Source organism: Solea solea, chromosome 4 (assembly GCF_958295425.1).
Source record: "Solea solea chromosome 4, fSolSol10.1, whole genome shotgun sequence".
NCBI lineage: Eukaryota > Metazoa > Chordata > Actinopteri > Pleuronectiformes > Soleidae > Solea > Solea solea.
In genome coordinates this window covers 1,075,896-1,090,974 of record NC_081137.1, presented here as the reverse complement: position 1 = coordinate 1,090,974, position 15,079 = coordinate 1,075,896, and the positions used below count along the sequence as shown (strand labels likewise).

Here is a 15,079-nt window from a genome sequence, read left to right as displayed (position 1 = left end):
CCTCTGCTGCTGCTGCTCCTCCTCCTCCTCCTCCTCCTCCTCCTCCACCTTCAGCCACTTCACAGATGAGTAAGCCTGTTCTGGAGACTCATAAAGCTGCTGTTCTCTCTTCACACAAAACTTTTGCTGAGCACAAACTGACCTAAAGTGCTTCCTCAGCAAAGAGGGAGAGAGAGAGAGAGGGAGAGAGAGAGAGAGAGGGAGAACTCCTACATGATGTTCATTTACATGCGGCATCGGCTGACCAGATAATTCTTTGTGTTTCTGTTAACGTTTTTATGAATGAACGCTTGAATCAGTGTGTTCTGTGCACTTCCTGTGCTGAGAGGCGTTCAGGTGCAACGTAGAAAAGGGTAAAAAAAAACACATTTTTGCCACTTAACAAAACACTCACCCAGTAAAATCTAGGTCAGTTTAAGTTCACGACATCGTAAGAACATGTTCACGTCTTTATCTCACTGTAAAACCACTCACTCTCCCACACCAAACCTCATAGAGAAAATCAGTGCTTTTAGCTCGTGGGGACACAGGAGCTGCTGGTCTACTGCTGCCTCTTGTGGTCACTTTGTGTCACCTGCGTAAATCTGAACCAAGGATTTTTAATGCCGAATTGACAAAAGAAGACATTTGAACTCAGTGATGGAGGCAGCAGTGGATCAACAAGTGGATGTGTGCTGTGTTGTTAAGATCACTGATTTTCTCTATGGAGTTTGGTGTGAGAGAGTGAGTGATTTACAAACTTCAGTTTCCTGCAGGAAAAGTGTGTCTAACAGTGAGATAAAGACATGAAAGCGTTCTTAATATATCATAGACTTAAACTGACATAGACTATATTTAGTGCAAAAGGCCCAAATAACAGGAAACTGAAGTTTGTAAACCACTCACTCTCCCACACCAAACTCCATAGAGAAAATCAGTGATCTTAACAACACAGCACACATCCACTTGTTGATCCACTGCTGCCTCCATCAGTGATTTCAAAAGTCTTATTTTGTCAATTCGGCATTTAAAGTCCTTGGTTCAGATTTACCTCTGTGACACAAAGTGACCACACGAGGCAGCAGTGGACCAGCAGCTCCTGTGTCTAACGTCTGTTTCCTGTTTCCTGTCTCACCGTGAGATAAAGACTTGTGCATACTCTTAAGATATCCGAGACATAAGCTGATGGAGATTTCACTGAGTGAGCCTTTTGTGGGAGAATCAGTGACATTGAACGGCGAGACTGCTTTGTCAAGTGTGTCGGGGAACCACGGTGTGGCCTTCACGTTCTGGAAAAAAAAATGTCACTGTGCCTTATTTGCATAGTAAGCTTGTGCTTCTCAACATAAAATCATGGTGTGGCTGGTTTTTGGGCCCTTGACTTAAATATGCATAAATATCAGCATCCGTCTATTCATTTTATGCCTATAAACTTCACCTAGTGGACCTTGAAAAATATCTCGACTGATTTCAAACGCTCAATCCCTCCGTATCAAAGTCCATAGAGAAAATCAGCTTTTAGCTGGAGGGGACACAGTAGCTGCTGGTCCACTGCTGCCTCGTGTGGTCGCTTTGTGTCACTGACGTGAATCAGAGTAACGGATTTCAAAAGCCAAACGTCACAGAAGAAGACATTTGACCTCAGTGACGGACGCAGCAGTGGCTCAACCCCTCCTGTGTGCTGTGACGTTAAAATCACCGGTTTTCTCCACGGACTTTGGCGTCTCATGAGGATCGGCTCAGCGCTGCAGAAGAGCCGGACTTTCTCGCTGCTCTGACAGCTGGCAGACACACAGCGGTGTTGTGATTCCTGTGAAGACGTGAGAGACACAATCAAAGAGCAGAGGAGAGTCTCAGGTTTAAGCTCCTGCGTGTACAGACTCTCACATCAGGTAAAATCCCTCCAGGTGTCTCCTCACCCTCATCCTCCAGCCCCGAGTCAGACCTGAGCTGGAGGCTCAGGACCTCCAGGCCTCAGCAGCGATCCACTCACAGAGGAGTCCATTATCTCCCAGAAGGAGTCATTATCCAGAGTCGTGCTGTGATGTGAGAGCAGCCAGAGGACCTGAGCGAGGACAGGGCTCGTGGAGTCCTATCTCCACCTCCTGCGGCCTCGCACTCTCCACCTCTGATATCGTCAGATTCGGATCGGAACATCTTTTTATTTAGCATGCACCACCTGCTGGGTTTGTTTCATTTTTCAGTCAGAGGAGATGAATCCAGATGAAGGCACTCGCTCTTTTTTTTGCTTTTAAATGTAAAAAAAGAACATGAATAGATGATGGAACGCGGGGTTAAACTTTTTCTCTCTCCCTCCTAACTGGAGCCGGAAGGCTCTGATCTTTCAGGCTGCTGATGAAACACGGCATAAAGGAAGACCTTCGTCTCAATTACGTATAAAAGACTCAATTCTAAGGCGATGAAAACCAAACAACTCCTGTTTTCATGCGATGATGCACTCGTACAAACATATTTCTGCCCATAAATGTTACACACTGGACCTTTAAGAGCTCACCAATGTATCTCACCACGATTCAGGCTTTTCCAACTATGAAAACATTGTGTGTTAATGTTTAAAAAACGCTCACTCTCCCACACCAAACCCCATAGAGAAAATCAGTGATATTAACTCACAGGGACACAGGAGCTGCTGCTCTACTGCTGCCTCGTGTGGACACTTGGTGCCACTGAGGTAAATCTAATCAAAGGATTTCAAATGCCGAATTTTACAAAATAAGACGTTTTAATTTACGCATGGAGGCGGCAGTGGATCAACAACTCCTGTGTGCTGTGATGTTAAATTTCCACTTTTCTCAATGGAATTTGGTGTGGGGGGAAAACGCCTTCTGCTCTTTTTGAGGATGAATGCAGATGAAGGAACTCGCTCTTTATTTCCGTGCTCGACAAACTGAGAGCAATGAAACGCCTCAAGGCAATCACAGTTCAGGCTTTAAAAGCTGCTGCATCTGCTAAATGTTTATTAACCCTCCAAATACAGACGACGGCAACCAAAGAAATGTTAACTATAATAATAAATACGAAGGGGATTTTAACAATTGAAAACAACACAATTTGCACTGAGGGTTCGAGTGCAAGCTTAAAAAGACATGACTGTGTCTACCTCCAGCATGCAATCACCGCACCTGCTCCCAATTCACTCATCAGCTCTGCCTTTATATTTCCTGGTCCTGCAGTCGCTCGTCGCCACTCTTTAGTGGTCAGAACACTGTGTGGAAGTCAAAGAGACGCTCATTTCCATAAAAAACCCAAATCCTCCTGAACTAAAAATGCGAACAAATCGATGAACTTAATGTTTTCCTCAAATTAAAGAAGCCGTCCGCAGACAACAAACAAACAAACAAACACCGCGGCAGCAGCAGCAGCAGCAGCAGCAGCAGAGTGTGTTGATCCCTGTGTTTTTCATGGTGATTATGACAGGAGGAGCATCTGTGTCACACTTTCCTTTCATTTACTTCACAGGTTTTTTACAAACAAAACAAACCGTGTTAACAGCAGCGTGTGTGTGTGTGTGTGTGTGTGTGTGACTTTAAACCCTGATCTCTACATGTTTCTTTTTTTTTTCCCCATCAGCAGCTGTTATTAATATCCTGTGGCTGTTTGACAGACTCTGTTAGCGGCTGATATCAGGATCGCTGCTTTTAGCTGGAGGTGGAGGTTTGTGTTCATGTTCTCGTGCTGCATGTTTACACACACACACACACTCACTGTGTGTGTGTGTGTGCGCACACACATGCGAGTCAAAGTGCTCGTGTCCTGTCGTTTGTTCACTGTGTGTTTGTAGCTGACGCTGATCAAAGCCTCAGCCACAAACAAACGCCGGAGGCTAAAAATAAAAAAATAAAAAACCAGACATTAAAGATTCCTCGTGAACGCGTCGTCACAAATCAGATAAGACAGTTTCAAGCAGGGGTTTGTTCTCCGTGACGCAGATTTCTGTGTCTTCCACAACAAAATCGGAATAGCGTCTCAGTTCTGTTTGATGGCTGCACACAGACGCTGTTCTGCTACATTTCCTTTTAAAAAGCATCCTCACTGTTGTCATGGTTACCTGTTCTCCACACGAGGCCATAAAACAGAACATTTTTGTTGTTGTTCCACTGGCGCTAATGCAGAGCTAACTACTCTCCTGTAGCTAATGCTAGCTGCAATCCTGCGATCCAATTTTAGTGCTAATTTTAAGATAAAAACTCTCCTTGGGGCTAATGCTAAGCTAACAATTCTCCTGGTGATAATTCTAAGCCAACAACTCTCCTGGGGCTAATACTAAGGTAGCTAATCTCATGTGGCTCGTGTTAAACTAACAAAAAACTCTTCTAGGGCTAATGCTAAGCTAAAAACTTTCCTGTGGCTAATACTAAGCTAACAATTCTCCTGGTGCTAATTCTAAGCCAACAACCCTCCTGAGCCTAATGCTAAGCTAAAAACTCTCCTGGGGCTAATGCTAAGCTCATTATCTCCTGGTGCTAAATCTAAGCCAACAACTCTCCTGGTGCTAATGCTAAGCTAAAAACTTCTCTGGGGTGTAATGCTAGGGTAGCTCCTCTCCTGGGGCTAATGCTAAGCTCACTATTCTCCTGGTGCTAAATCTAAGCCAACAACTCTCCTGGGGCTAATGTTAAGCTAAAAACTTCTCTGGGGTGTAATGCTAGGGTAGCTCCTCTCCTGGGGCTAATGCTAAGCTAAAAGCTGTCACAACTAAAATCAGCAAGAGTTACAGAGTGCAGCTTTAAGTTTGGGAACAGCCTCATCAGACGAGCAGAGACGCTGACAGGGACTTCTTGGTTTTCTCTCTCTGTGACTGAGTGAGTGAGTGAATGAGTGAGTGTCTCTCTGTCAGCAGAATTCAGGTTGCAGATGAGTGACGTGGCTGGACATGTGACCCGTATGAAAACCAGTCCGAACCCGGTCTGTTCTGGTCTGCTGGGTTCCGGCTCTCGCTGTGTTCTGCTGAGGCAGAGGCTGCTTCCCTCAACACAGCGATCAATTCTCAATATGGTTAAGAGGAGCAGATCAATGGGTTTAACAGAGGGAGCTGTCAGTGTGCTGCGGAAAGCCATTTAGCCCCACACACACACACACATTCTTGTTTTGTATTCTCAGTGGCACTCATACAGACAAGGCATTATCAAGCCACTTAACTTAACCCTTAACCTAAACCTAATTCTAACCCTAAGGCTAAAATCCACACCAAACCCCATAGAGAAAATCAGTGATTTTAGCTAACGTGGACACAGGAGCTGCTGGTCTACTGCTGCCTCGTGCAAGACAGTCTAGCTGCAGACCTGCACTGTCAGGACCCTTCGTTGCAGACCTGCACTGTGAGGTCTCCTGCACTGTCAGGACCGGAAGTTGATTCGAAGCCTTTCAAAATAAAAGCGACCATACCGGAAGTACGTATTTTTCGTTCCCAATGTTTCTTGGATCTTTATTTTATGTTTACAATGTAAATATGTTTATGTGTATCCATGTGTTTAATGAAAGAGATTTAAAAAAAAAACTGTATATCTTTCCAGTTCAACTGTATAAGGTGAAAAAACTCAGGAAAATGTCAAGATAAAAAACGAACAAAATATTATATATAAAAAAAAGAAAATACAAAACATTATGACCACTTCTAGGGTTATTCTACAGATAATCAGTGCAAACTATATAATAATAATAATAATACATCGTATTTTTATAGCGCTTTTCTTAACACACAAAGACGCTGTACAAACACAAAACGACAAAACAAAAACAAAAACAAAGGACAGGACTGGGATAAAACAATGGGAAATACACAGTTAAGTGTATGCAGTTTTGAACAGGTGGGTTTTGAGTAATGATTTGAATGTCTGTAGTGAATCTGAGTTCCTGATGAGTTGTGGGAGTGAGTTCCAGAGAGTGGGGGCGGCTGCAGCAAAGGCCGAACTAGATGTACAGCTATTGTTATGATCCCCTATAAACATTATTAGCCTACTCAAAACATGCATTATTTTACACCAGTATTTTAATTTAATATAATTCACAAAAAGGACAGCTGTTAGTTTAGTCTGCACTACAAATTCATATTGAAACAATACATCTCTGTAAATACACCTTAATGTGTGATGCATCTACACTCCAACCTATTGCTGACTGTTCTTTGCTTCTATACCATTATTTATCATTGAAAATTTAGCCCCCTGCACTGCTGGATCCATTTACATATTGATTTAATTTTTTTTTTTTTATATAGGCATATCTTATGTTTGTTTGCAATTATAACACCTCATAATTCATTTAATAATTGCTTAATATTGTTTGTGCTATGTTCTTACCTTGTGCTGTTGGACCACATGGAGGGTGTGAGGGTTGATGATTTTAAATGAACTTAGCTTTGTGTATTCAAAGTTAATTACTGAATACCTAGTTACATGACCCACATAACCAATATCTCCTAAGCAGTTTTTTTAATGATTTTAATTATTAGTGTTTTAAGAACAACAACAACAACTTTTTCCACAATTTTAACTTTTGTTTTTTTTTCTTTCTACTCTTTGTACTCACAGTACGCCAAGTACCCTCGTTTGTCCATAATATCTTCACAGAAGAGCCACATATCTTCAATCTGGTAAAAAATAAATTTAAAAGGCTCAAGAATGAATTCTTTCTCTTCCTCATTCAGATCCATGGTGTCAAACAGCTTTCCCATTTCCTGCGCAGCCTCCTCAGTTTGGGTGCTGTTCATGTTCAAAATCTGAGGCATCTCCACTCTGGCTGCAAACAAGTGTTGATGTTGTAATAAGTAAAACAAAATTATATAAAAATTATATGATATAACTCAGTTTTCTTGGTCTTTGAGTAGGAAAATGGCACATTTAAGTGAGCACTATCATACGTTAACAACGCTGAAAACTACCCAAAAGTCCAAAACCAGATTCTTTCAAATTAATATAACTTTACAGGACAATATATAGTGTGCAACATAACGTTCTAGTGAATAAAGACTGTTTCTGTTTCTTCGTATGACGCAAAGTTGTTGCACTTGACTGTTACTCACCTCGTCGTCTTCACATTTCACATGGGGAACGAAAAATACGTGCTTCAAGTATGCTCGCTTTTATTTTGAATATATGCTTCCGGTATGGTCGCTTTTATTTTGAAAGGCTTCGAATCAACTTCCGGTCCTGACAGTGCAGGAGACCTCACAGTGCAGGTCTGCAACGAAGGGTCCTGACAGTGCAGGTCTGCAGCTAGACCCCTCTCGCCTCGTGTGGTCACTTTGTGTCACTGATGTAAATGTAAATGAAGGATTTTCAAAAGCCGAATCAACAAAATAAGACATTCGAACTTAGTGATGGAGGCAGCAGTGGATCGACAACTCCTGTGTGCTGTGATGTTAAAATCACTGATTTTCTCTATGGGGTTTGGTGTGGGAGAGTGAGTGGTTAACAAACTTCAGTTTCCTGTTGGAAAAGTCTGTCTCACAGTGAGATAAAGACGTAAACGTGTTCTTAAGACATTGTCGACTTAAGCTGACGTAGATTTTATTCGCTTTGGGGTTTTTTTTAAATTTAATCTCAACTCTCCCTTTATAATAATGTCTATATTTATTGGTCTTCATTTCACTTTAACAACTCTCACTTGAGCATTTCATTATTTTTATTTCATGTCTCTTCATTTACCTGCTGCCTGTGGCATTTCCTCATTAGTGGAGTTATTAGTGTTGTTTTTATTGTGCGGCATTTGCATGAAAAGTGCTGCGGTCTGATTGATGAGTCGCTCCTCTCAACATGTTGTTTATCGATCGCTCCGATCTTATGGGGCAGTAGAAAAAAAAAACAGAAATCGATACTGGTGACCGCTCTAAAGCAGTGTACGCGTCTGTAATGAGCACAATGAGCTGCAAATGTCCTGGAAACAAAACCTGTTTGAGGAGAAATAATTATGTGATTCATTCATATTCTATGAAGAGAGCGAGGATCTCGATCTGTGGCTTTAAAAACACCACGTCGCCTCCTGCGATTGAAGCAGACAGGAAGTGGAAGGAAATAGTGGCTACAAACGTCGGAACAAGACGTATGTGGGAAAAAAGGGCTGAATAGGATTAGAGTATTGATTTTGATCTACTCCACTGAAGCCATAACAGCCCACGGAGAGAAAGTCAGACACTAAACACGGTCACAAATATTCCTTCTTTTTCTTTCCTTCTCCTTTGTCCATTTGTTGTGTTTGTCTTTTGCTAATAAAACCTGCTGCTAAAAAGATACATTTTAGCCGCTTAGCAAAAAAACTCAGCTAATAAAATCAACAAAAGTTTAGGAACACGTTCACGTCTTTATCTCACTGTTAGACAGACTTTTCTGTCACTTTGTGTCACTGAGGTCAATCTGAACGTAGGATTTTAAATGCCCAAAATACAAAATAGGACATTTGAACTTTGTGATGGAGGCAGCAGTGGATCAACAACTCCTGTGTGCTGTGATGTTAAAATCACCGATTTTCTCTATGGGGTTTGGTGTGGGAGAGGGAGTGGTTTACAAACATTAGTTTCCTGTTGGAAAAGTTTGTCTCACAGTGAGATAAAGACGTGAACACGTTCTTAAGACATCGTAGACTTATACTGACCTAAATTTTATGAGCCAAGTCTCTTGTTAAATGGTTAAAATCCTTGTTTTCCCCCTCTAATGACTCATCAGAGTCATATTGTCTTTATAAATCAACTATAACATTATAAAAGCAGGACATAAAGCTGTGCAGATTTTCATTTGCTGTCGTGTTGACTTGTGTATGGGGAGGATCGGCATCAGCCAGTGCATGTGCAGGTATTTAAAGCTGAAAAACTGCGCTGTGTTTAATGACTCACCAGCATGAACCATGAGTCATGTGTCACATGTCTAAAAATGAACCACAAAAGGAGGCAGAGTATCTAACAAAAGACAATTCCGTGTTACTCTAACAGTGCACATTTTGACTGTGTTTTGATGTTACATTTCACAGTCGCTCTCTGTGATTAGCGTCCAGTTACCATGGAAAAACACCATCTCAGTGACAGGACGCGCCAGAAGTTGAGCCCGAAATTCCTGCCAGATATCATGAGGTGCAGAAATAAGACAGATACAAAGATCAGAGCGTGAGTCAGATAAAAAAAAAAAGCTGTGAAACATTTATCCTGGTTGTTAACAACACATATTGCACCGCTGATGCGTCGTTTAACCTCAGGCTGCTGCATCTGTCTTTAATCCCCTCTCTTCAAATCTTGCTGAATTGACGCAGAAAAGTGTCTGTTTCATGCTTTTCAATTGTGACTCGTGTTCCGAGTTTAAACACTTTAAACAGTGTAAACAGATTTCCCTCCTCCTGAACATGAGCGACGGAAACAAACGCCCGGCGACAGAGACACAAACTGCTTCATGACTATTTGATTCAGCCCCGACGACTTGTTTGCCCAGGCCTGCTTCTGCTGTTACATCATCGCTCTGTGAGAACACGCGCTGGCAGTCGTTTCTCATTATTCTTTATACGTTTTGCGGTTAAAGGACCAATTTTGTCCACACAGTATGTACCACAGAGGCAGTGTTGCCCACGGCAACGGCTACAAAAAACCAGGCGCTGATTTAACGGCAACTGTAATGTATGGCCACAGAGAGAAATCAACCATATACAGACATCTGCTCATATACAGTATATGTATATATATATATATATATATATATTGATCTGGCAGTGGATCCGTGGGAGAGCTGGTCATCTTTCAAGAGTTCAACCCCCCACTCGTCTGATCTACATGCCGATGGGTGACTGGGCAAGACACGTAAACACCATGTCGCTCCTGATTGATTTGCAAAAAAAAGCGTTGCATTGCGATGTTTTCTGTAAATGTGTGAGTGAATGGGTGAATGGCTAAGCTGTGGGGTAGAAAACTGCTCTGTAAATACAAACCATTTACCAAAAGAAAAGAAAAGATTCAATATTATACAGTAAAATGTTTTAGAATTTTCAAAAATCCATTGCTTTGTGCTCTCCATGGTGCTGAACCTCAGCAGCGCTCAACAATAAACTGAATAGAATAGAATAGAATATAACTAATCCCCCAAGGACAAAATGACTTGTTTTGCAGCAGCAGAATAATAATAGATGGAATAATAACAAGACAATTAGAGATCATAAATCAATACCAGATACAATGAAATGCAGGATAATGTAAGATAAAATATAATAGAATAATACAATCAGATGAAACTATCCAGAAAATACAATTCTGAGTAAGCGCCAAGTGCATTTGTGAGCTGTCCATGGTTCTGAATCTGTCACAGACTGTATTTGCTGTACAAACGCTGAAGAGCTCTCCATGGCGCTGAAACGGGGCAGCGCTTACACTATACAGTACATACAGTTCTGTATAAGCGCTCAGAGCTCTCCGTGGTGCTGAAGTTACGAGCTCTGGGCATTAACGCGCTACCTGTGGTGCTGAACCAGCAGCACTAACACTGTATGTACAGTACATACAGTTTTATGTATGTGGGGAGGGGGAGCTCTCCGTGGTGCTGAACTTGGGCCGCGTTCAGACAGTGTACCGCGCGGTTCTGTTTAGAGGAGCTCTCCGTGGTGCTAAACCCAAGCCGCGATGGAGGCAGTGGGAGACTCTCCATGGTGCTGAACCCCAGCAGCACGCCGACTGAACACACTGCAGTTCTGTGTGCAGAGGAGCTCTCCGTGGTGCTGACTCTGCTTCGCGTAGAACAGGACAGAATGCCTCTGTTGTCACTGTGTGAGAACAACTGACTGTGCTGCTCTGAAACAGCGCTTTCATGTTCACGCGTTTTTAACTTCATGAGTTCGAAATACAGTTGTTGTACATATGCAACGATATACACAAACTATACAATAAACACACACACACAACTGGATCAAGACACACCGTTTCACGGTGAAACAGGAAAAACGTGTGTGTGTGTGTGTGTGTGTGTGTGTGCGTGTGTGTGTGTGTGTGAGCAAGTCTGACATAAACACTTTGTCAGGACCAGTAGTCCTCATGGAGACCAAAACCTGGTCCTAGGAACCTTGGTTAAGATAGGCATTAACTAGTTATGGTGAAGGTTAGTGATAATGTGTTTGTGTGTGTGTGTGTGTGTGTGTGCGTGCGTGCGTGTATGTGTGTGTGTGAGGAGACACTCTGGGAAAAAATGCGACACAGCAACGTGTTTTTTTCTATTAAAACTCAACTAAAAAAACAACAATAACCCATTTTTTTTTAAATAAATAAAAATAATAATAAAAAACAGCCACGCGCTTCCTCCTCGTTTCTTACCTGTGTGGCGGAAAAGCGGCCAGGACCCTCCGCTGTGTTTTCCGGTGAGTTGTCTAGCAGTCGGTCCCGGTACAAAGACCACAGCCCGACGTTCGGGAAGAAAAGCAGCGCCGCCACGAGCAGCCCGGCGACCTGCAGCAGCCTCTTCTCCTTCCTCCTCATCACTCTCTCTCTCTCTCTCTCTCTCTCTCTCTCTCTCTCTCTCTCTCTCCCTCTCTGTTGCAGGAGGATGCCGCGTCTGAAGCAGCTGCTGTAAAAATCCACACTGACACAAGTTTCACTCTGACTGAAGAGAAGAGAAGAGCGAGGAGGAGGCAAGGGAGTCTGCTTACAAGCTGACCAAAAAAATACAACCACACGTAACTTCCGCTCAGGATTTTCAAGATAAGACCTCGTGTAGTTGCTTCTATGAATCTAAACAGAAAAGAAGAAGAAGAAGAAGAAGAAGGGATGATGCAGATTCACGTTTATTTGAATCGTTATCAATCCCTTATTCCCTCGACTATTCATGTGTCGCTTTGTTGTGAAATGCAAAAAAAATATATACATTTGACGACATTGTCTCAAATGAAGCAAAAACAAACAAACATATTCACGTTAAAGATGCTGAGATCACAGAACCTTGAAAATAAAATATAATTCTGGCATATTAATTAATATGCACTGTCCATGGCAAATAAAGTTTGTCATTTATTTATTCATTTATTCATTTATTCATTTATTTATCAGTCTGGATATATTTTCAAGTTAAATCTAAATTTTGTTCAGGGTTTCTTTTCGAGAAGTGGTCAAATATGACGCTCATTATGTCATAAAGTAGATTTAAATTAAACGACAGAATATGTGCTTTTATTTTGAAGGGAAAAACACCCTCACTTGTTGTGTTCTGGTTTTCTTTGTGGCAGCTTGATGGTGGGTTTTTTTTATTTTTGAAACATAGATTTGGCAGGAGAAAAACGTGACGTGGATTCAGTCTGAATTCAGTTTTTGATGACGAAGATGAGACAAAACTTAGGTAAAGACATTTTTATTTACACGTCATTTAATAATTATAATTTTAAAAAAAATACAGATGCAACATCTGTTCCACAAGAATGTTTAAGAAAATTGGTTGTAGATGCTTAAAAATCTCCAGGAATGATTTACAGGAAATAGTTAAATGAAAGAAAAACTGCTAAAGCTTTCAGGACTTCCAGAAATTCCCATTCATAGAATATCCAGGAATTCCAGGGCTTGAAGAAATTCCAGAATTGTCAGGTTTCCAGAGCTTCCAAAGTTTCCAGAACCTACAAAGTGTCTAGAGTTTTCAGAGCTTCCAAGGTTTTCAAAGCTTCCAGAGCTTCCAATATTTCCAGAGTTGTAAGAGCTTCTCAAGTTTCTAAGGCTGTCAGAGTTCCATGAGTTTCCAGAGTTTCTAGAGTTCAAAGTTTCCAGAGTTTCAAGAGCTTTGAAAGTTTCTAAAGCCGTCAGAGCTTCAAGACTTTCAGGAGCGTCCAGAGATTCCAGTATTTTCAGACCAAACAAAGCTTCCAGAGCTTCCAGAGTGAATACTGTGAAGCCAGAGAAACCGGAAAAGAGAGTGATCTGCAGAGGCTCTGCTCCAGGAAAAGCTCTGGGAATAATGAAGCAGCCTAATCCGTCTCTTCCTGCCAGCCACACCACGAGTCAGAGGGAATACTGATGCCGCTGCATAATTAATTAATACACAAAGACAGCAGGCTTCATTATAGTCAACACAGAAAATGTTTGATTTGGCTGCGACAGCAAACACAGCCACAGACGTCCAGCTGGAGGAGTTTGCAACACCAAATGAAATGAGTTCAAGAGACAAATGTGATTTTCATCGTCATGTTTGGCTCCATCTGATCCATTTCCTTTCAACTGAACAAGTTCCTTCATTAACGCGGTGACTCCTGACCAAAAAAATAAGGAAATGATAAATAAATCAAACAAAAAAAAACATCCAAACACAACTGATTAGTTACCGACAAAGGTTTTTAAAAACAAATCTTAATCTTAATATCAAATTCATTTTACTTACAGGAAACAAACAGGAAAAATGGGATACAATAGAGCAAAGGTAATTAACATTTCTGGGTCATTCATTCAGGAAAAGAAGCTCCTGAAAACCGGAGCTTAACTCAGGAGAAGAACTGTGCTTGACAACAGACTTTTGTGGATTCACTTTGTAAGAATTACAGCTCGATTCGGAAGCTCCAGGGTTTTACCGTGGATTCTACTTTCGTGAAAATGTTTGAGAGTTTTAAGAGCTTCTGAAGTTTCCAAACATGTCAGAGCTCCATGAGCTTCCAGAGTTTTCAGAGCTTCAGGAAATCCTTTGCTCCCCCTCCCATACACACACACACAAATAACGGCCTGGTTGCAATAATGATCCAAACATCTTAGTGAAGCCTTTCTCCTCCTCCTGCTCTCATTTTCTCCTCTAACACCTCCATCAGCCTCCAAACAATCAGCCGCAGTAATGATTTCAGCTGATGGAGACGTGAGGATGGAGTCTAAAGTGGAGACTTGAAAGCCGTAATAATCCCTGATGTCGTCGCGACCTTTGAGGACAATAAACGGCGTCGGGTGAAAATCGCTGCAGACGCTTTTGAACGTTTTTATCTCACAGCAATAAAAGAAAATAAAAGTACAAACTTGTTTGTTTGCACCGGAGGCTGTTTTTATTACGATTTATCGTCATTTCTGAATCAATGGGTCACTGACTGTTAGTTTTAAGTAAAAACCACAACAGTGGAGAGAAAAGGTTTATTGTGGTAAATCACCCACACACCAGCTGATTATCTGTGAAAGACATAATTACAGCTCAGAGTCAGTCGGTCCGCAATCTAATATAATTCCTATGATTATGATAAAGTGTAATATTGGCACTTCTTCTCCTTCTTGTTGGGGTTGTTTTTTAAGGCCTCAAAATTCAGTTTGTGTTTCACTGGTGTTTTTTTTCTTACACCAGAGCTCTTAGAACGGACTCAGGCAACGCCATTTTGGCAGTAGGTGGCAGTAAACCCCTACAGGCTTCCTTATTGTGGGTCTTAAAACCATCAACTTTGTATTTGTGGTTGTTTGATCGCTGGGAATCGACCGTGACAGTGGCGTGCACTAGTGTTGTTGTACCCGAGATCGGTCACTTTTTGAAGGTCTCGGTCTCGTCTCGGAATCGACTGCATTTTTACTCGGCCTTGTCTCGGTCTCGGACAAAGCGGACTCTGGATTTTATTTCAAGACCGGTCAAGACCACAATATCATCATCATAATATCATTACTGCGATTTTGCGTAAATCGTATTGCTTCAGGTACAACCAATAACTTGACTCATTTATCATTTGAAGTTTTTGTCACCGTTAACGCCCCCTTTCACACGCCCCCCACAAAAGTGCATGTGAGCGACAGGAGAAGAGGCCGTGAGAAGATGTCAGCCAATCATCTATAATAAAATGTGGTTACCTGAACCACAAAGACTTTTTGTGCATAAATACCTCCAAAAGAAAACACAGCGCAATGTGTTAATTCTGCAAAGCGACGCCAACGGAGACGGCTGGGACCACGTCCAACTTTTACTGCCTAGGTCTTGGTCTTGTCTTGGTCTTGACCCCTCAAAGTCTTGGCCTTGTCTTGGTCTCGATACACTGTGGTCTTGGTCTCGACTTGGTCTTGGTTTCGGTGGTCTTGACTACAACACTAGGGGGCACAGACATTTTGGGGGGCAGGTGCTGAGTGAAATCGGTATGTGGATCGGCTGTCTTATTATAGCAGTGGGAGATTTAAAGGTTACTGTAATATGTATTA

The 15,079-nt window shown here is 41.8% G+C and overlaps 1 protein-coding gene across 1 annotated transcript in view; it reads right to left on the bottom strand.

The window, feature by feature from the left end:
* The window catches only part of LOC131457971 (polypeptide N-acetylgalactosaminyltransferase 10-like), a 53,911-nt gene extending 42,366 nt beyond the window's left edge, over window positions 1-11,545 (bottom strand). Inside the window, exon 1 of the mRNA XM_058626531.1 lies at window positions 11,273-11,545. Coding sequence (XP_058482514.1) covers window positions 11,273-11,434 — 162 coding nt within the window. The 5' untranslated portion in view covers window positions 11,435-11,545. The remainder of the gene's footprint in view (window positions 1-11,272) is intronic.
* Between the last annotated feature and the right edge of the window lie 3,534 nt (window positions 11,546-15,079).